The following is a 21,742-nucleotide window of genomic DNA, read 5'->3' on the forward strand; positions in this document are numbered from 1 at the left end:
GCTGTAGTGAGCCATGACTACGAGACCCTATCTCAAAAATAAAAATAAAGGTCCAAGTGGGAGAAGATGAAAATAATAATAAAATAATAGTAAAGTGGTAATAACTGTTCATATTAACATGCTAAGCCCTCTCCTGCATTCAATTCTCCTAACAGCCCGAGTGGTCTGTGCTTTTATTCGTTCTATTTTTCAGAGGAGGAAACTGAGGCCCAAAGAGGGAAGTACCCACCAGGAAGCCAGAGAAATTCTAAACAATCTGGCACATGAAAAGTGTTGTCTTCATCAGTTGCAGTTTGGGGTCTTTTTTGACTGGAAACCTTGTTAATGGTCCAGGAGCATCCCAGCCAATCAAGGGGCAGATCGCTGATGAGAGCCAATCAGATTTCCTGGAGGCCAAAGGCCAAAGAGTCCATTCACAGAAGGGTGCTGACTGGCCAATCCAGACGGATAGCCCAGGGCATCCTCTCCGGTGGTGACAATGTGGGGCGTGCTGTTGGCTGTGTGCAGGAGAGGTCTGAAAAAGGATCTGACCTGGCTCACAGGCGGCCAGTTTGCGACAGCCCTGCGTCCAGGGAGGAGGTGGAGACCTTCCCAGTTTGGGTTAAACTCAGCCTCACGCATAACGAGTGCAGGCACCGGATAACGTGAGCTGATATTACTACTACTACTATTACCTTATTACATTTATCCTCTCCCACTTGGACTTTTGCTTTACACATGACCGAATTTCAAAACACCAGGTCCCACAAACAGAGCACCCCCTGGCAGAGAAGGTGGCTAGAGCCTGTATCTGGACTTTGTCTCTGCCGCTACTGGGGTGGCTCCCCTAGGTTCAGCCCTCAAAGGTGATCCTGCTTTCTCATGGCCCGCTTCCACTTATTTTCCTCCTCCTCCTCCTCCTCTTCTTCCTCCTCCTCCTCCTCTTCCTCCTCCAGGAAGCCCTCGGGCTGGTGCCATGTGGTCCATGCTGACTTCTCTCCCATTTCACTCCAGGAGCATTGAACTTCCAACGGGGCTTGGTGCCCAGCAGGCTGAGTGCTCCCTTTGCACGTACTGTTCGCTGGGCATGGACTGGTGTTTTCCATGTGCCTGCTGGCTTTGTTCAGCTCCCTCTACTCCAGGAAGCCCCTTAGCTCTCCTCTCTGCGTGCCTCCAACCGCTCTTCTCCCTTCGAGTCTCTTTTTTTTTTAGACAGCATCTTGCCCTGTCGCCCAGGCTGGAATGCAGTGGTGCGATCTCAGCTCACTGCAGCCTCTGTCACGTGGATACAAGTGATTCTCCCTGCCTCAGCCTCCTGAGTAGATGGATTAGAGGCGAATGCCACCACACCTGACTAATTTAATTTTTGTATTTTTTAGTAGAGATGGTGTTTCACCATGTTGGCCAGGATAGCCTCAAACGTTTTTTTGTTGTTGTTGTTTTGTTTTGTTTTTTTGAGACGGCATCTCACTCTGTCACCCAGGTTGGAGTGCAATGGTATGGTCTTGGCTCACTGCAACCTCCGCCTCCCGGGTTCAAGCGATTCTCCTGCCTCAGCCTCCTGAGTAGCTGGGACTACAGGCGCATGCCACCACGCCCGGCTAATTTTTGTATTTTTAGTAGAGACGGGGTTTCACTATGTTGGCTAGGCTGATCTTGAACTCCTGACCTTGTGATCCGCCCACCTCAGCCTTCCAAAGTGTTAGGATTACAGGCGTGAGCCACTGCACCCGTCTCAAACTCTTGATCTTAAGTGATCCTCCCGCCTCAGCCTCTGGGATTACAGGCGTGAGCCACGGCACCCGGCCACTTCGGGTCTCTTTCTTAATCCCTCCAGTATGGAGGTGCTCCTGCTCTGCTATGTCTTCTCCAAACTGGAATTTCCTCAAGGTGGGGCTAAAGCTTGTGGGGGAGGCAGCATCCCCCAGCCTGGGCAAGCACAGACGGGGATACCATAAATATTACCTTTAATGGGCAGTTTCAGGGGGTCGGGGCCTCCCCAACCTCCACTCCTCTGGGTGGGAGCCACTCCCAGGGAAACAGCAGGCACAGAGGGGGCTGTGGGCGGAAGCAGATGGTGTGGGGACCGAAGGGTCCGGGAATGGTGCCAGGAGAGTTCCGTGTGGTCCAGCTTCCCCGGGAGCCTTTGCAGGGAGCTGCCGATTTTGCCTCACCTCTCTCTGCCACTTTCAAAAATAACATCTTCAAGCCAGGCACAGTGGCTCATGCCTGTAATCCAGCATTTTGGGAGGCCGAGGTGGGAGAACCATGTGAGGTCAGGAGGTCAAGACCAGCCTGGCCAACATGGTGAAATCCCATCTCTACTAAAAATATGAAATTCGCCAGGTGTGGTGGTGGGCACCTGCAATCCCAGCTACTTGGGAGGCTGAGGCAGGAGAATCGCTTGAACCCGGGAGGCGGAGGTTGCAGTGAGCCAAGATCGTGCCATTGGACTCTATGCTGGGCGACAGAGCAAGACTCCATCTCAAAAAAAAAAAAAAAAAAAAAAAAACAAGAAAAATCTTCACATCTTTTTGTCTTTTGGAAACAACTCTCAACTGGTGGTTATTATTCACCTCTTGATCACTGTCTTGACTCCCATCCACACCAGGCCCTGAGCTTGCTACTCATTGATTCCTCCAGGGACCCTATGTCACTGGGCCATTTTCCAAATGAGGAAACTGAGGCACGGAGGGGTTAAATCACTCATCGGGTCACACAGTGCAGGAGTGGGGGAGGCAGACTGGGAATCTAAGACTGTATGCTGGATGGGGTGCAAGTGGGACCCCCCACCAGGGTTCAAATCCCTCCCTGTTTCACGTGGGATAGTGGAGGAAGTGGTATAAGATCCCACAACTGGCTGGGTGCAGTGGCTCATGCCTGTAATCCCAGCACTTTGGGAGGCCAAGGCAGGTGGATCACTTGAGACCAGGAGTTCAAGACCAACCTGGGCAACGTGGTGAAACCTCATCTCTACAAAAAATACAAAAATTAGCTGGGTGTGGTGGCACATGCCCATAATCCCAGCTACTTGGGAGGCAGAGGTTGCAGTGAGCCAAGATTGCACCACTGCATTCCAGTCTGGGTGACACAGCGAGATGCTGTCTCAAAGAAAAAAAAAAAAAAAAAAAGTCCCACAGCTATTGGAAGGGCCAGAAGGAGACCCTAATGGCAACGATGATGGTGGTGATGGTTCCATCACCATGACTGCTTGAACTAAACGTAGTGAGTTATCCTCAGACGTATTCAAGCAGTCAGGGAGACCTCCGAGTGGTAGATTATTCTCCTCCCATCGTGACAGCTTGGTTTTCTGAGCGCAGAGCAGCTGAAGTCAGGCCTGGGGTGACGCCACACCCCTGCAACCCTTCCCCACCTCTCCCAGGAGACCTTGCCCTCCCAGCTGGGTCATCCGGCAGCCCAGCAGCTTCCGGCCCCCTCCAATTGGCTGTGGGGGCCGATGGCGTCACTGGTTGCCATGGCGAACACCCAGATCAGGACGTGGGCAGCCTGGAGCCCACCAAAGTAAAAATAGTCGTGTGTCCCCAGCGTGGCCACCCTGATGTGTGTGGAGGGAGAGTGTCCTGAGACCCAGTTTCCTGCCTCTCACTCCACTAAGAGATGTGGGCAGCCGGCTTTCCTCTGCACCTAAGTTTCTCTGCCAGTAAAACAGCCCCTGCCCGTGGTTCACAGTAGGTGGCTCAATAAATGCAAGGACATTTATCAGGTATTATGATAGCTTCCATAGTCCCTTGCTGAACTCAGCAATAGTACAACAGCTCACAAGAGCAGCAATAGTAATGGCTGATCATGATTAACCCAGAACCCTCCTGATGTCATCTCCAGATTACAGATGGGGAAACTGAGGCATGGGGCATACAAATAACTTGCATGGCCAGGAAGAAGCAGAGAATTGAACTGAACCCAGGTCTGGGTGTCCCCAGATTCTAAACTTGTGCCACATGGCATTTTGAGAATTTAAAAACCCTCTTGATTGGCCGGGTGCAATGACTCACGCTGTAATCCCAGCCCTTTGGGAGGCTAAGACGGGTGGATCACTTGAGGTCAGGAGTTCGAGACCAGCCTGGGCAAAATAGTGAAACCTCGTCTCTGCTAAATATACAAAAATTATCCGGGCATGCTGGCGCATACCTGTAACCCCAGCTATTCAAGAGGCTGAGTCAGGAGACTCGCTTGAACCCAAGAGGCAGAGGTTTCAGTGAGCCAAGATTGTACCACTGCACTCCAGCCTGGGTGACAGAGTGAGACGCCATCTAAAAAAACAACCACAAAAAAAACTTTTTTTTGGCCGGGCATGGTGGCTTACGCCTGTAATCCTAGCATTTTGTAATCCCAGCATTTTGGGAGGCCAAAGTGGGTGGATCACCTGAGGTCAGGAGTTCGAGACCAGCCTGAACAACATGGTGAAACCTTGTCTCTACTAAAAAAAAGAAAAAAAAAAGTGTCTAGCTACTCGGGAGGCTGAGGCAGGAGAATCGCTTGAACCCGGGAGACAGAGGTTGCAGCGAGCCGAGATTGCGTCATTGCGCTCTAGCCTGAGCAACAAGAGAAAAACTCTGTCTCAAAACAAAACAAAACAAAACAAAGCAAAACAAAACCCTCTTGGGCAGGCCATGTCTGAGGATGGACTATGAGGTCACAGTGGAACCCAAGCTCAAGGCTTTCTATCCTGCATGTGGTGAAGGCACCGAGAGTGCAGATCGGCTTGCTGAGCTCTAAAAGGGTCTTCAAAAGGGAGTCACTCGTCAGCCGTCCTCTCCACGCCCCCACTGGTACCCAGGGCTCAAACCTGCATAGACTTTGCAGCAAGTAAGGAGAGAATGGCGTTCAGACCTAGACCCAGGAGGAGAGGGACATCTGAGATGGGACAGGGATAGGACAACTCAGGAATCTCTATTTTCTCGACAGATTATTAGTTTTTAGCCACTACTGACATACTTCTTCATAAATAAAACTAATTTGTAATTTTTTTTTTTTTTTTTTTTTGAGGCGGAGTCTCGCTCTGTCGCCCGGGCTGGAGTGCAGTGGCCGGATCTCAGCTCACTGCAAGCTACGCCTCCCGGGTTTACGCCATTCTCCTGCCTCAGCCTCCCGAGTAGCCGGAACTACAGGCACCCACCACCTCGCCCGGCTAGTTTTTGTATTTTTAGTAGAGACGGGGTTTCACCGTATTAGCCAGGATGGTCTCAATCTCCTGACCTTGTGATCCGCCCGTCTCGGCCTCCCAAAGTGCTGGGATTACAGGCTTGAGCCACTGCACCCGGCCTCGCCCAGCTAATTTTTGTATTCTTAGTAGAGACAGGGTTTCACCATGTTGGCCAAGATGGTCCCGATCTCTCGACTTGGTGATCTGCCCGCCTTGGCCTCCGAAAGTACTGGGGTTACAGGCATGAGCCACCGCACTCGGCCCTTCTTATTTATTTATTTATTTATTTATTTATTTATTTATTTATTTTTGAGATGGAGTTTCACTCTTATTGCCCAGGCTGGAGTGCAATGGTGCAATCTCGGCTCACTGCAACCTCCTATCCAGGTTATCCATGCCTGGATAACCTCCCAGGTTCAAGTGATTCTCCTGCCTCAACCTCCCAAGTAGCTAGGATTACAGGCACCCACCACCATGCCTGGCTAATTTTGTATTTTTAGTAGAGATGGGGTTTCACCATGTTGGCCTGGCTGGTCTTGAACTCCCCACCTCAGGTGATCCGTCCACCTTGGCCTCCCAAAGCTCTGGGATTACAGGTGTGAGCCACTGCGCCTGGCTGGCCCAGCCTTTTTTTTTTTTCTGAGACGGGGCTCAAGCAATCCTCCCACCTCAGCCACCCAAGTAGCTGGGAGTACAGGCTCGAGCCACCATGACTAGCTAAATTTTCATTTTTTATTTTTTTATTTTTTGTAGAGACAGGGTTTCACTATGTTGCCCAGGCTAGTTTCAAACTCCTGAACTCAAGTGATCCATCCGCCTTGGCCTCCCAAAGTGCCAGAATTACAGGTGTGAGCCACCGCACCCAGCCTAGTCTGGCTAATTTTTAAAAAAATTTTTGTAGAAATGGAGTCTCGCTATGTTGCCCAGTCTAGCTTAAACTTCTGGACTCAAACAACCCTCCTGCTTTCACCTCCCAAAGCACTGAAATCACAGGTATGAGCCACCGTGCCCAGCCTAAAATAATTTTTTTTTTTTTGAGACGGAGTCTGGCTCTGTCGCCCAGGTTGGAGTGCAGTGGCCAGATCTCAGCTCACTGCAAGCTCCACCTCCTGGGTTTACGCCATTCTTCTGCCTCAGCCTCCCCAGTAGCTGGGACTACAGGCACCCGCCACCTCGCCCGGCTAGTTTTTTCTATTTTTTAGTAGAGACGGGGTTTCACAGTGTTAGCCAGGATGGTCTCGATCTCCTGACCTAGTGATCCGCCCGTCTCGGCCTCCCAAAGTGCTGGGATTACAGGCTTGAGCCACCGCGCCCGGCCCTAAAATAATTTTTAATGCAAGTATGGTAGGAGCTGGGTGGGGAATTAAATTGTGAATCTGGAGGGCTTCCAGGAAAAAGGGATGTTGAGTTCAGACCTGGAGTATGAGCTGTAGTTAATTAGGGCCGGAAGGGAGGGAAGGCCATTCTGAGAGAGTGTACAGCTAGCGCAAAGGCCCTGAGGCAGGGCTGAGCCCGGTGTGTAGAGTGAGCAGGAACGGCACATTGGTTGGGGCAGGGGATTGGGGATTGTGGGGGTACATCAAAGGCCAGGTGTTCCGAGGGCTAGTCTCTCTGAGAATGATCTCCATTTCTGTCTCATTGCAGAAGGAGCTGAGCCTGCCACGCCGGGGACGTGGGTGAGTTCACCTGGGGCTGGCGGGCTGGGTGGGCCCTAGTGGTCCTGGAAGTGGATATTTCAGCAACAGCCACTGAATTGTGAATGTATTTAATAATTACAGCAACACGTCTCATGTTCATTCTTGCCCTCAAGTTTGCAAAGTGCTTCACAAGCACCTGGCCTCTGGCCACACACATGGGAGGCCATGCCAGTTTGCAAATGAGGAAGCTGAGGTGCAAAGGGGTTTCATCACCAGCTTAAGGGCACTCAGCTGGGAAGGGGAGAAACTTGTCTGGAATCCAGAGTCTGGATGTTGAATTTCAACTGAAGTGTATTAGAACTGGCTTGAATGCCTCCCATGATGGGGAACTCACTTCCTTTTGGGGAACGCCAGCAGAAAATCATCTCTCAGCTGGGCACGGTGGCTCACGCCTGTAATCCCAGCACTTTGGAAGGCTGAGGCAGGCGGATCACTTGAGGCCAGAAGTTCGAGACCAGCCTGGCCAACATGGTGAAACCCCGTCTCTACTAAAACTACAAACAAAGTAGCCAGGCATGGTGGTGCACGCTTGTAATCCCAGCTACTCAGGAGGCTGAGGCAGGAGATTCGCTTGAACTCAGGAGGTGGAGTTTGCAGTGAAACGAGCAACCACCACCGCACTTCAACCTGGGCGACAGAGTGATACTCCATCTAAAAAAAGAAAAGAAAAGAAAAAAAATCATCTCTCTTGGGGTCACATCAGTGTTCCTGTAGGTTTTTTGTTTTGTTTTGTTTTTGAGATGGGGTCTCGCTCTGTCACCCAGGTTGGAGTACAGTAGTGTGATCTTGGCTCACTGCAACCACTGCCTCCTGGGTTCAAGAGAGTCTCCTGCCTCAGCTTTAAGAATAGCTGGGACTACAGATGCGAGCCTCCATACCCGATCTGTATGTTTAGTAGAGACAGGGTCTCACTATGTTGCCCAGGCTGGTCTCAAACTCCTGGACTCAAGCGATCTGCCTACCTCAGCCTTCCAAAGTGCTGGGATTATAGGCATGAGCCACCATGCCCAGTCTAGGTTACCATTTTTTATCCCCAAAGCTTAGAGAACATTTTTGTTCAATGCCTTCATTCATTTACAGATGAAAGAAACCAAAGCCCGGGGCGGGGAGGGGTTTACCTTGAGCTAGTGGTCTGGAAGTATGTGAGCGTGGACACCCCATCTTTGGGGGCTGCTTTTGCCTGAGTTGGGGGTGGGAATCACTCAATGAACATCTTTTTGAGCACCTACTGTACACTGGGCCCTGCTGAAGGCAGAGGGGATACAGACAATTCAATCTCAGAGTAAGGGTTGAAGTTTTGTATGCAGGAGAGAGATTAACCAGAGAAAGAGACAGAGGTGCTGGGGGTGGTTTTATGCTGAAGATTGGTGGCCTCTTGGAGGAAGTGACCTTCGAGCTTAGATCTGGAAGAAGAAGAGGACCTGGCAGCGGGGAAGTCTGGGGAGAATGGCATTCCAGGCAGCAGGAACAGCGTGGGCAAAGTTTCTGGGGTGCCAGCACACTTGGCATTAGAAGAACAGCATCAAGACCAGGGTAGCTGAGTGGAGTGAGTGGAGGTGAGGTGGAAGGACAGGAGAAGGAGGAGGTCCTGGGAATGGGGTCAGAGTGGTCCCCAAGCCCAGGTCATCTGCTTCGGTTCCAGTGGGAATGATGCAGTTGGTGGGGAGGTGCTTGAAGTCCCCAGTGGTTGCGGGTTGCCGGGGGACTCGGACATTGCCCCGAGAGCAGGCACTGTTTCCAACCTTGGCCCAAGCTGTGGGCAGTGTTGGACCGTCAATCAATGAGGACTGCAGAGGGCAAAGTCCTGAACCTTGGGGCAGGACAGAGCCAAAGACTCCACAAGGGATATCCACTCCCTGCCACCTTCCCTGTGCCCCACTGGGTCCACCGGGGCCTCTAGAGGGCCAGAGTGAGACATAGACACCCCCAGACCGTGGGGTTTCCGCTGAGAGGGAGGGAGGACAGGGCTGGCGGCGCCTGGTGCTGGTGGCGGTGCAGGGACAGCTTGGCGGAGGAGGGGCTGGTGGGGCTGGACTCGTATATGGGTGAGGGGACGACCTTCCTGGCAGAGGGAACAGCTAGAAGCCAGGGACTGGAGGTGTGGTCAGAGCCTCTAGTGTGCGCGGGGATGCGGAGACCCGAGCGGGTTAGGACCTCAGTGCTGAGCGGCTGGCCGGGATGCGGGGTTGGGGAGTTGGAGCGGACTGCGCTCAGATCCTGGCTCCCAGAGAGCCCCAGGGCTGGGGCAAGGGCTGAGGCCGGGCCAGGGCGGGGAGAGGCGGGGTCAGGCCGTGGAGCAATCGCGCCGACCGCGGAGCCAGTGACCGCCCTTCCCTTCCGGGACGCAGCTCGGGGGCTCTCGACCCGGCGGCCTCGGCGTCCCTGCAGCAGACGGGGCGGCACCCGCGGCTCCGCCATCCGGCTGCGCGACCCTCGCTGCGGGCCCCGGCCTGCGCGCAGGTGCGGAGCTCCGAGCCCCGCCCCGAGGCGGAGCCAGCCCGGCCCCCAGCGGCCCAACCCCCGCGTCGAGTCCGCCGCACCCGCCAGGCGTCTGTCCCTACGTCCGTGTGTCAGTCCATCGGTCCGATCGCGCCACGATTGGGCTTCCGGGGGCCACCAAGGGGGCGTCGATACCCGGCCGCACAGACGCGGCCTCGGCCTCGGCATGAAGTCCCGCAGGGACAAGCTGCACATCCCGGCGCTGACCCTCGAGTGAGTGTGGGGCAGGGCGGGGGTGTGGGGTGGTGCAGGGAGGACAGGATGACAACCACCCTCCCCCCACATCTCTGTTCGTGTCGCCCAGAAACGCACCGCCGCCTCCGGGGAGTCCTCCCGGGCCATCGGTCTGGCCCCGCCCTCACGGCCTGAGCTGAACCCAGAATCCCCGGTCTTGGGCCCCTACTCCCTGAGGGAACCACAGCCGCCATCCGGAGATCCGGATTCGGCCACGCGAAGGGGCGGCCACCAGGTTCACCGTCCCCGGCCTCTTTCTTTGCAGTCTGTCTCCGAGCAGCCAGATCCCGTCCCTGCTGGGTCCCAGCAGCCCCTGCAGCCCTTGTAGCCCCTCCTTGGGCCTGCACCCCTGGAGGTAAGTGACAGCGCGTGTGGGCGGGTCGCAGACATCGCCCTGGCACCCCAGAGCCTTGGAAACCCGCCAGAATCATCACTTTCCCTAAGGTACTGTAGGTTGGTGACCACCTCTCTGGACCTCAGTTTACCCCTCCGCATAATGGCACTGCGATCCGTTCTAGGGGGTTAATGGGAAAATTCCATTTTCAGCCAGGCCAGCATCTGACAGGTGGCCAAGCCAAGGGAAGAACTTAAGCTGTTACCCAAGGACTTTCCCAAGACAGGTGCCGGATTCCCAAGCTGCTCAGGGCACTCCCTGCTGAATCGGCCTGGACTCCTGGGTGGTGACCTCAGGGAGAAAGCTCCTCCCTCTAAACACACACGCACACCCAAGGCTGAGAGGCCACCAACGAGAGCACTGTGAATTGAGCTTAACCTAAGCGGCGCTGGGAGAAAAGAACCAGGGTGACTGAGCGCTCCATAACCCCTTCCTGATCCCCACTTCCCGATTAAGAAAACTGAGACTTAGAGAGGAGATGCCAGTTTTTCTGATTCAGTCCATCCTCTGGGAGCCAAGCGTCAGGGACAGCTTTGCCACCAGGTGTGTTGAGGGTTTGACTGGCCAGTTGGTTGACTCTGTGACTGGCCAGGTTTCAGGACAGGAGGGAGTTTTGTGAGCTCCTCTAATGGTTTGGAGGAGGGACATTTAGGGAGGGACAGATGTGAGGTCAATGGTGTCTATTAGAATTATGTAGCCCATCAACCATTTACACTTCAGTATGAATGAGCCGCTTAAATCTTTTCACAGCCCTTTTTTTTTTTTTTTTTTTGAGGCAGAGTCTTGTTCTGTCCCCTAGGCTGGAGTGCAGTGGCGCAATCTCAGCTTACTGCAACCTCCACCTCCCAGGTTCAAGCAATTTTCCTGCTGTAGCCTCCCAAGTAACTGGGACTACAAGCACCTACCACCACATCCAGCTAACATTTGTATTTTAGTAGAGATGGGGTTTCACCATGCTGGCCAGGCTGGTTGCGAACCCCTGATCTCAAGTGATCCACCTGCCTCAGCCTCCCAAAGTGCTGGGATTACAGGTATAAGCCACACGGCAGGCCATCCACAGACCTTTAATGGGGAGAAGAGAGAACAATATGGAGCCCACATTTGCATGCTGGGCAACAGGGAGGTAGCTTCATTCGGGCGCCAAGCACTATGAGATACCTACTGAGATCCAGTGCTAAAGGCATTGCTATAAAGAAAACATAGACCCTCCATCAATGGCTTCTCAGTCCCCTTGGGGAATTCAGTGATAAAACGAATGGATAGGGCCGGGCACGGTGGCTCAAGCCTGTAATCCCAGCACTTTGGGAGGCCGAGACGGGCGGATCACAAGGTCAGGAGATCGAGACCATCCTTGCTAACCCGGTGAAACCCCGTCTCTACTAAAAAAAAAAAAAAAGTCGAATGGATAAACAAGATACATTCAGACAGGGACCTCTTGGGGAGGTGATGTTTGAGCCAAGGCCTGGGCACAGCTAAAGGAAGATTGGCACCAGGCAGTGGGTACTGCATGTGCAAAGGTCCTGTGGCAGGACTGAAGTGGTGGGTTTTTTGTTTTTGTTTTTTGAGACAGAGTCTCACTTTGTTGCCCAGGTTGGACTGCAGTGGCACGATCTCGGCTCACTGCAACCGCAGCCTCCCAGGTTCAAGTGATTCTCCTGCTTCAGCCTCCGAGTAGCTGAGACTACCGGTGTGCCTCTATGCCCTGCTAATTTTTTGTTTGTTTGTTTATTTGTTTGTTTGAGAAGGGGTCTTGCTCTGTTGTCCAGGCTGGAGTCCAGTGGTGCCATCTCGGCTCACTGCAACCTCCGCCTCCTGGGTTCAAGTGATTCTCCTGCCTCAGCCTACCTAGTAGCTGGGATTATGGGCACATGCCAACACTTCCAGCTGATTTTTGTATTTTCAGTAGCGAATGGGTTTCACCATGTTGGCTAGGCTGGTCTCGAACTCCTGACCTCAAGTGATTCTCCCACCTTGGCCTCTCAAAGTGCTAGGATTACAAGCATGAACCACTGAGGCTGGCCTAATGTTTGTATTTTTAGTAGAGGTGGAGTTTCACTATATTGGCCAGGCTGATCTTGAACTCCTGACCTCAGGTGATCCACCTGCCTTGGCTTCGCAAAGTGCTAGGATTACAGGTATAAGCCACTCTGCACCCCCGCCCTGAGATATTTTTTAAGCCTCTGTGGCTGCCTTGAGGTGAGAAAGGTCTGCTGGGGCCAGGAATGGAGTGGTCAGAGAGAAGGAGGTGGCTAGGACCACATCCAGGACCAAGTTGAGGTATCCAATGGGAAGCAGAGACTGCCATCACCCCCATTTATGAAGAAAACGCGGGCGCAGGACCTCAGAATGTGTTATCAGGAGCATCCTAGGAAGGTTTCGGGCCAGATCTGACTCTGTCTAAATCCTTGGCTTCCACCCCGGTGAGGACGTGATGAAGGGAGGGACCCTTGTATTGGAGGCCGCTGAGCAGATTTGACCAGTTTTAACTGGGAGGGAAGGGGGGAAGTGTCTGGGGCTGAGAAAGCCCACCAGACTGCCTGACTCACCACCAGGGGGCAGCAGAGCCACATTGCCTTGGGCCTGCCCGGGAAATGGGTCCCTGCCTGCCATGTTCCAAGCATCCTAGGAATAAGCTCATAATTGTCCCAACAGGGTCCAGCCTCTGCAACTCCCCTGCCTTTTTTTTTTTTATGAGACAGTCTCACTTTGTTGCCCAGGCTGGGGTGCAGTGGTGTGATCTCTGCTCACTGCAACCTCTGCCTCCTGGGTTCAAGCAAGTCTCCTGCCTCACCCTCTCGAGTAGCTGGGATTACAGGCATGCACCACCACACCCAGCTAACATTTGGATGTTTTATTTGTTTGTTTGAGACAGAGTTTTCCTCTTGTTGCGCAGGCTGCAGTGAAGTGGCACGATCTTGGCTCACTGCAACCTCCGCCTCCTGGATTCAAGTGATTCTCCTGCCTCAGGCTCGTGAGTAGCTGGGATTACAGACATCTGCCACCACTCCCAGCTAATTTTTTTGTATTTTTAGTAGAGATGGGGTTTCACCATGTTGGCCAGGCTGGTCTCCAACTCCTGACTTCAGGTGATCCAACCGCCTTGGCTTCCCACAGTGCTGGGATTACAGGCGTGAGCCATCGTGCCTGGCCTTACAACTTCCCTGCCTCCATTCTATCCATCTCCCCATCACTCACTTGGCTCCAGCCACACGGCTTCCTGGGCTGATCCTCCAGAATGCAGGCTGGTCCAGCCTCAGGGTCTTTGCACTTGCTGTCCTCACTACCCAGAACTCCATTCCCTCCTTTTTTATTCCATCACATCCTCATCAAGGCCTCAGCCTCAGATGGGAAGCTTTCCCCAACCACCCCCTCCTTCCAGGCCCCACAAACATGGAGTATAACATGCATTATACCTATCCATTTCCCTATCCAGACCTCAGGGATTTGCTTTTTTCTTTGTTTCTTTTCTTTCTTTTTTTTTTTTTTTGAGACAGTCTTGCTCTGCCACCCAGGCTGGAGTGCAGTAGTGCGATATCTCAGCTTACTGCAACCTCCACCTCCTGGGTTCAAGCAGTTCTCCTGCCTCAGCCTCCCAAGTAGCTGGGATTACAGGCATGCGCCACCACACCTGGCTAATTTTGTATTTTTAGTAGAGACGGGGTTTCACCATGTTGGCCAGACTGGTCTCGAACTCCTGAGTTCAAACAATCTGCCCATCTCAGCCTCCCAAAGTGTTGGAATTACAGGCATGAGCCACGGCACCCAGCCAACCCCAGAGATTCAATTTCCACATTGTCTTGTGTGATTATCCAGTTATTTTTCTCATCCAGAGGTTTGACAGCCTCTCTGGGACCATACTTTATCTGTCCTGGTCATGTTGCAGCCTCAGGGCAGGCCCAGGGTGTACACAGCAGGTGCTCAGTTAATGCATGTGGCTTAGATGAATGGGCAGTATCTGGGAGGGCTGTCCTTGTGGTGGTGATGGCATTGGGGGTTGGGGGTGGTGTTGAAGAAGGCGATGAGTTGGGCGCTCATAGACAAAGTGGCTGTTCCAGGCAGGAACAGCATCGTTAGAGACACATTCCTTCTGGAGCCTCAAATGCCAAGGGCAGGAAGAATGTGGATTTTCTACCTAGGGCTCTAGGAGCCATAGAGTGTGGTGCTGGGAGGGGCACAGATATATGGGCAGGTGGGAAGCACTGGGGTAGTCCCACTAAAAAGGGGCCGGTGAAGAGGGGTGTCTGTATATCTACCTGAGACTTTGGCATTTACAGTCACAGCACAGGCAGGGAGAGTCAAATGCCAATGTCACAGAGTTTGTGAGGGACAGGGCTAGGATATGACCCCTGGGAGAGGGATTCACCCGGGAATGCGGTTTTGCTGTAAGAGCAATAGGGAGCCATGGGAGGGTTTGTGAGCAGGGCAAGGGCATGATCTGGGGAGCAGTGGACGGACACCAGCCTTTCATGGAAGGCCTTCACCGTGGCAGCAGGCCCTCTGGATTGTCAGCTGCAGCCCTGTTTTGCAGAGGGGGAAACTGAGGCCAAGTGAGCATGGGAGAAGGTTCTCTCCCTGCTACAGATGTCAGGGCAGTGGGTGTATGTAATAGGGGGTGTGTAAGTGTTACTGGGTATAGCTGTGGCTGGGGACGAGGGGGCAGCACCTTGTGTGTGTATGCAAAGGTGTGTCCCCATGCATATGGGGTGGCTCAGCACGTAGTGACAGCAAGTGGAGACTGTGGCCCCATCCCCACTTGGGTCCCCAGCCAGACTCAGGAGAATCTGTAGCCCACACGAGGCTTGGGCTGCATACCTGGGGGTCATAGGTGACCACTCCCATCCTCATTACCATCTCTGGTGGTCTCAAAACCACCATCTCCCCTGGTCTCAAAACTCCCAAACCCACCCATTTTTCCCCATAGCTTCAATATTCCCCTCCCAGACATTGTCCCAGCCCCTTACTGGCCTCCTGCTACCTTCATTCCTGTCCCCCAACAGTCTGCTCCCCATAGCAGACACAAGGGGGTTTACAAACATAGTCCAGATCACACCCCTTCTCTGCTCAAGCACCCTCCATGGCTCCCCATTGCTCCTACAATAAAATCGCACTCCTCCCTGCAGCCCACAAGGCTCATGTGGTCAGCCCCTCTGGCATTTTGCCCTCAGTGCTGCCTCAGAGAGCTGTGCCCTTTGCCTGGGATGTGCTTTCTGCATAGCCAGCTCCTTCCTCCTCCATTTCTGGCTGGCTGCAGTGTTACCTCCTCTGAGAGGCCTCATGGCTAAAGTCGCCCCTTGCAGTGTTCTGTCCTTTCTTTTCCCTTCTCAGCCTTGGTGTTTGAAATTATCTTTTTATTTATTTATTTTCTTTTTTTGAGACAGAGTCTCGCTCTGTCACCCAGGCTGGAGTGCACTGGTGCGATCTCGGTCCACTGCAACCACCACCTCCTGGGTACAAGTGATTCTCCTGCCTCAGCCTCCTGAGCAGCTGGGGATACAGGCATGCACCACTATGCCCAGCTATTTCTTTCATATTTTTATTTATTTTTTATTTATTTATTTTTTTGAGACAGAGTTTTGCTCTTGTTGCCCAGGCTGGAGTGCAATGGCGCTACCTCAGCTCACTACAACCTTCACCTCCTGGGTTCAAGCAATTCTCCTGCTTCAGCCTCCCAAGTAGTTGGGATTATAGGCACGTGCCGCCACACCCGGCTAATTTTGTATTTTTAGTAAAACTGGATTTCACCATGTTGGCCAGGCTGTTCTCAAACTCCTGACCTCAGGTGATCCACCCGCTTTGGCCTCCCAAAGTGCTGGGATTACAGGCATGAGCCACCACGCCCAGCCGAAATTATCTTGCTCATTGAATTGTTTCCTGTTGGCTGGGCACGGGGGCTCACACCTGTAATGCTGGCACTTTGGGAGGCCAAGGAGGGCGGATCACCTGAGGTCAGGAGTTTGAGTTGCCTGGCCAACATGGTGAAACTCTGTTTCTACTAAAAATACAAAAAATTAGCTGGGCGTGGTGGTGCACACCTGTAATGCCAGCTACTCAGAAGGCTGAGACAGGAGAATCGCTTGAACCCAGGAAGGCGGGGGTTGCAGTGAGCTGACATGGCGCCACTGCACTCCACCACACTTGGCCTCACCCAGGCTGGTTTTAAACCAAGGCTGGGAAAAGCCGGATGGAGGCTGGGTGTGGTGGCTCACGCCTGTGATCCCAGCTAATTGGGAGGCTGATGCAGGAGAATCGCTTGAACCCGGGAGGCGGAGGCTGCAGTGAGCTGAGATTGCACCATTGCATTCCAGCCTGGGCAACTAGAGCGAAACTCTGTCTCAAAAGAAAAAAAAAATCGTCTCTTTAGATATGAAGCCCGGGCTCCAGCACTGGGCCTGGACTGGGTCCCAAAGTGTCCTGGGGCCCAGGAAGGGGTACCCCTCATGGTGACACTGCCCCTGACTTGCCTGGGCTGTCATGACAGGAGGAAGCATTAATTCAGTCCCTACAGTGGGAGACACTTCTGCTTCCATAGTGGCTTCCATAGTGAACACATACTGTACCCTCAGCCCTGTACCAGGCTCTGTGTCTCAGATTTTCAATACGGGGGATGTTATGTATGGGGAAACAGAGGCCTGGAAGTTAGCCTGATGCTATCGTTTATAAATTATATATAGATATTGGAACATATACCAGGTGCCCTTGGAAGCGCCCCCTTACATCTGATTTGTGTAATCGTCACTGTCAGTCCAGTTTTCCTCCAATTTCACAGTTGAGGAGACTGAGGCTGGAGTTTAATCAGGTGGCTTATTCCTAACTGAGGCACGGCTGATGGCCTTTCCCGCCACACAGAGGCAGAGCATGTCAGACGCCCCGACTCCATTTGCCAAACACACCCTCTGTGCCATTCCGGTGCTGGGAGCTGCTGGGACCCCAAGGAGTCCCCAACCTGGGGAAAACAGAGCCAGACAGACACGAAAGCGGGTTTTTCGGAGGAGAGGACGCTGTCTTGCTAGGCTAGATTCCAAGCAGTGGGGCCAGGGTGGGCGTGGTAGCATGAGCCAGGCCAGGACGCTGGGTGGGTCTTGGGTGCCGCACTGAGAAGGGGTCAGTGCCCCGGGAGAGAGGAAAAGGAGGCAGTGATTAGATTTACATTTTAGCAGAAAGGAGCCAAAATGCCTGTGCCTGCCTCGAGGTTAAGGTGCTGCCAACTCCCCGCCCCCGCCGCCCGCGGTCGTAGCAACGCCCGGCCTCAGCCGCCCGCGGCCCTAGCAACGCTCCGCCTCTCCGCCCACGGCCATGGCAGCGCCCCGCCCACTCGCCGGCACGCGGGTCCCCGGGCCTCGCTTCCGCGTCGCTCGCTCCGCCTTCCGGCAGGCCCCGCCCCCAAGGCCCCGCCCCCGCACTCGCCTGGGCGGAGTTCCAGGCCGCGCTCGGGGGCGCGCGCTTCCTTCTCGCCGCCCCCCCAACCCCGCAGCCCTGTGCGCCCCCCTCCCTGTCCGGCTCCGCGGGACTCCCGGGGACGATCCCACCGCCGAGGTTCGCGCCCCGCCGCCGCCGGCTGCGCCCCCGCGCCTTCCCGGCCTCGGGCGGCGGCGGCGGCACAAAGGGAAGCAGCATGTCCGACCCCAGCTACTGGACGGCGGTGGCGGCTCCCGGCCATCGCAGCCGCCTGGCCAAAGGCGCGCTGCTGCAGCGCTCCAAGAGGTAGGGGGCACGGCGCCGGTGAAGGCTCGGCGGCCGGCCGAGCAAACAGGAGTTGCCAGAAGTGTGTCCTGGCCGCGTGGCGGGGACCACGGCGAGTGTCTGTCTGTGGCAGCAGTGGGAAGGGGGGAGGACGCCTGTGGATCGAGGTGTCCCCTGGGGTCCCTGGCACCCTCCTTTCGCCCCTCGTTCCCTGTACTGGGGTGTCTGTCCGCCAGCGTCGCAGCTGGGGTGGTGACAGACAGGAGTGAGTTGAGACTGAGCTAGGATTTGAACCCGGGTGTCCAGGGCTATGCAGAACCAGGGAGGAACTTCTTGGAAAAACTGAGGCTGATCTGTCCCTGGGGGCCCATTCAGCAGAAATGTTGGCTCAGAAGCAAATATTTACTGCAGGAGGCTGGCATTTGTGTGAGGTGTCAGGAGTCCGGATGATTGAGGTTAACCCCCTCCAAAGCCTCATCTCTCTTGGAGTTTCAGTTTCCCCTTTTGAAAAGCAGAGAGGATAAATGAGGGCTGTGGATTCTACCGGACCTGGGTTCAAATTTCGACTCAGCCGCTACCAGGCTGTGTGACCTCAATAGCTCCTTAACCTCTCTGTGCTTGGGTTTTTCATTGGTGCTGGACTGGGGCAAAGTCTGGGTCGTGGGACCAGCTACCAAAAGACCTTGAATGCTGAGTCCAGGGCTTAAACTTCCCTCCAAGATCGTGGGGAGCATTGGAGGGGGGATATGGGTACCAGAGGGATGAGGTGCAGGAGGCTGGCTTCAGGCCCCTGCTTTCTGCCACATTCTCTCTGTTGTGTCCTGGGTACCAAGAGAGGATGGTTCCCAAATGGCAACTTCTCGAGGTCCTGGATCTCCTCCAGGAAGAGTTGAACAAAGAGTCAGCCCTGCATAGATGCTTGGGAAGTGAACAGATGATGATGCTTGGTTCTCCTTTGAGGCCTCACACTTGGCCGTGTTTTCAAGAAGACCTCGCCCAAGAACAGGAGGGAGGGCAACTCAGTGTTTTTCCCAAATGCTTTTGGAAGCAGCAAGTGATACAGCGGGATCGGGGAGGGAGGGTGCTGGTGGTGCAGTGTGGGGGCGAGGAACCAGGTGAGGGGCTGGGAGAGGATGTGGAGACAGCCAGGTGAGCATGCATTGAGGGGTTGGCAGGAAGTTTTGCAGAAACCTGCAGGTTTCACTTTTGCTTCTGCAGCTCAGGCTGGGAGACAATCACTGTGACTATTGACATCTGTGGCTTCAGTTTCCCAGTCTGGGAAATGGGCTCAGCTGGTCGCTCCCAACTCTGGAGCTTGTTGGGACTGGCACATGTTGGGGATGTAATTCACTCAGGAAGCATTGCCTGCCCTCCCAGCGTGAGCGAGGCCCTGTGAGCCTTGTCTAGGCAAAGACAACAGCGTATGTACCCGAGTCCGGCCCAGAGCTGAGCACTGGATGTAGTAGGTTTCATCCTTCAAGGTAGAGATGGGGAAACTGAGGCTCAAGGGGCAGCCATACGTGGAGACGTAGACAGGCTGGGCCTCTTCTCCCTGTCCACCTTGTCACCTGTGTCCTTTGATGATCGTATGCTTGTTCTCCCATGCACCTCAGAGGCCCCGAGACTTCATCTCTCCCTCCCCGCGAGGTTCTCCCACCGCTGAGCTGTGTTGGCGGCTTGGGGTGTGTGGGCTGATGCTCTCGTGGAGCAGAGCTGTTGCCGGGCGACTGCTCCGGTGGGGCGGGAGATGGTGTCACTCCCAACTTGCTTCTGTCAAGGTGTGGGCTGAAGCCAGGGCTCAGGTGGGAGAAGAGGCAAGGCAGGGTGTGAGAGACCTGGGCCGGGGATCTGGTGGCCAGAAGGGAACTGGGATGGAAAGAGGAAAACATGTGGGCAAAAGTTCAGCAGAACAGGCAGGACTGTGAAAGAGATTGCATTTAGGGTTTCTAGTTGGTCGCATTGGCATTTTAGGGGCATCTTGGGAAGAAGGAGGGTTGTCAAGAGATGGGAGCAGGGGCTTCAGGAGGGGTGTATAGGATGGGGTGTCTCAGCCCGTATCTGGGCTCCAGGGTGTGGTTGGTCCACGTGATTTGCTGGTGCTGCTGGCAGTAGCCATGGTACAGGGAAAGGTGTGGGGGTGGGACTGTAACACAGAACCCTGAAAAGCTGGACCGGGGGCTCCTGGCCATATGTAGTATCCACCATCAGGCTAGAAGCACTTCATGCCATTGCTGTTAAGAACAACACTGCCAATAGTTTGTGTTTGTTTTTGTTACTGTTTTTGAGACGAAGTTTCACTCGTGTCGCCCAGGCTGGAGTGCAATGGCGCTATCTCAACTCACCGCAACCTCCGCCTCCTGGGTTCAAGCGATTCTCTGCCCCAACCTCCTGAGTAGCTGGGATTACAAGTGTGCACTACCACGCCTGCCTAATTTTTGGGTGTTTTGTTTTGTTTTGGTTTGTTTTGTTTTTTTGAGACGAAGTTTCACTCTTGTTGCCCAGGCTAGAGTGCAATGGCGCAATCTTGGCTCACCACAACCTCCACCTCTCGGGTTCAAGCGATTCTCCTGCCTCAGCCTCCCAAGTAGCTGGGATTACAGGCATGCATCACCATGCCGAGCTAATTTTGTATTTTTAGTAGAGACAGGGTTCCTCCGTGTTGGTCAGGCCAGTCTTGAACTCCTGATCTCAGGAGATCCACCCACCTTGGCCTCCCAAAGTACTGAGATTACAGGGATGAGCCACTGTGCCCAGCCTTGTTTTTGTTTTTTTAAGAGAGAGAGCCTTGTTCTGTCACCTAGGCTGGAGTGCTGTGGCACGATCATGGCTTACTGCAGCCTTGACCTCCTGAGGCTCAAGCGATCCTCTTGCCTCAGCCTCCTGAGTAGCTGGGACTACAGGCATGCACCACCACAGCCAGCTAATTTTTAAATTTTGTATAGAGACGGGGTCTCGCTATATTGCCCAGGCTGGTCTTGAACTCCTAGCTTCAGAGGATCCTCCCACCTTGGCCTCCCAAAGCACTGGGGTTATAGGCATGAGCCACCATGCCTGGCCAGCAGTAGTTTCAATAATAAGGAATGTTAATCAAGGGGTGACTACCTCCTGGGCCTTGAAGACCTGGCTAAGAGCCAGGGGGGAACCCATCTGGGGGCAGAGTGGGAGTGGCCATGTCCAACATCCCATCCTTCTCCAGAACGGGCTGCCTGTGTGATTTAGGCTGGGCAGGTGGCTTAGTGCAGGGCCCTGGGCAGCCACCTACCCTGTCCCCTTTTCCCCCCACAGCTGCCGCAGCGGGAACCGCAAGAGCTTGGTGGTAGGAACGCCCTCCCCGACCCTCTCCCGCCCCCTGTCGCCATTGTCAGTCCCAACGGGTGAGTGTGGGAGCAGCCAGCGGGTGCTGTGTCCTGCCTCTGCCCCGCTGACTCAGTTTCCCCGCCTCCTCCTCAGCAGGCAGCAGCCCCTTGGATAGTCCTCGGAATTTCTCGGCTGTCTCTGCCCTCAATTTCCCCTTTGCCCGGAGGTGAGTGATTGCCGGCTTTGGGAGACAGTGCGGGCACCACGGGCAGGGGTTGGGCAGGGGCACGTGCTCAGGGGCTAGACCTGGCCCCTCATTCATTTCGTTCACCTTTTCCCCTCCCCTGGCCCATCTGGTGGTGGTCTCCCCCTCTGGCTCCCATCCCTGACAAATGCATGCCATCTTGCAGCCACATCCCACGCACGGACAGGTAATTTCAACCAGCCCAGGGGGTGGGTGGTCGTGGGGGGGATATAGCCCTAAGAATCACTAACTCACTAAAGAAATCATTCATTCATTCATTTAACAAGAGCTGATTGAGTGCCTGTCATGTGCCAGACACTTGCATTTCATTTATTTATTCATACAACAACATTCATTAAGCACCTGCTGTGTGTATGCTCTGCGCTGCGGGCTGAGGGCATGGTTGCAAATGGGCGACTGGCCCTGAGCCCCTGGGGAGTCCTTCGTTTGGTGGGGGGTGACCAATGTGTGCCCCAGAAGCTACAGCTCAGAGGTTGAAGCTTTGACGGGACACAGTGGCAGTTGGAGTCACAGAGGGCTTCCTGGAAGAGGTA

General features: G+C 54.2%; 1 protein-coding gene across 1 annotated transcript in view; it reads left to right on the top strand.

The window, feature by feature from the left end:
• The first annotated feature begins 8,953 nt into the window (after positions 1-8,953).
• The window catches only part of MAST3 (microtubule associated serine/threonine kinase 3), a 42,511-nt gene continuing 29,722 nt past the window's right edge, over positions 8,954-21,742 (top strand). The window contains 4 exon segments of the mRNA XM_030935541.1: positions 8,954-9,552; positions 9,839-9,928; positions 20,933-21,021; positions 21,098-21,170. Of these exon segments, the coding sequence (XP_030791401.1) occupies positions 8,969-9,552; positions 9,839-9,928; positions 20,933-21,021; positions 21,098-21,170 (836 nt within the window). The 5' untranslated portion in view covers positions 8,954-8,968.

The sequence above is a fragment of the Rhinopithecus roxellana genome, chromosome 8, assembly GCF_007565055.1.
Source record: "Rhinopithecus roxellana isolate Shanxi Qingling chromosome 8, ASM756505v1, whole genome shotgun sequence".
Taxonomy (NCBI): Eukaryota; Metazoa; Chordata; class Mammalia; order Primates; family Cercopithecidae; genus Rhinopithecus; species Rhinopithecus roxellana.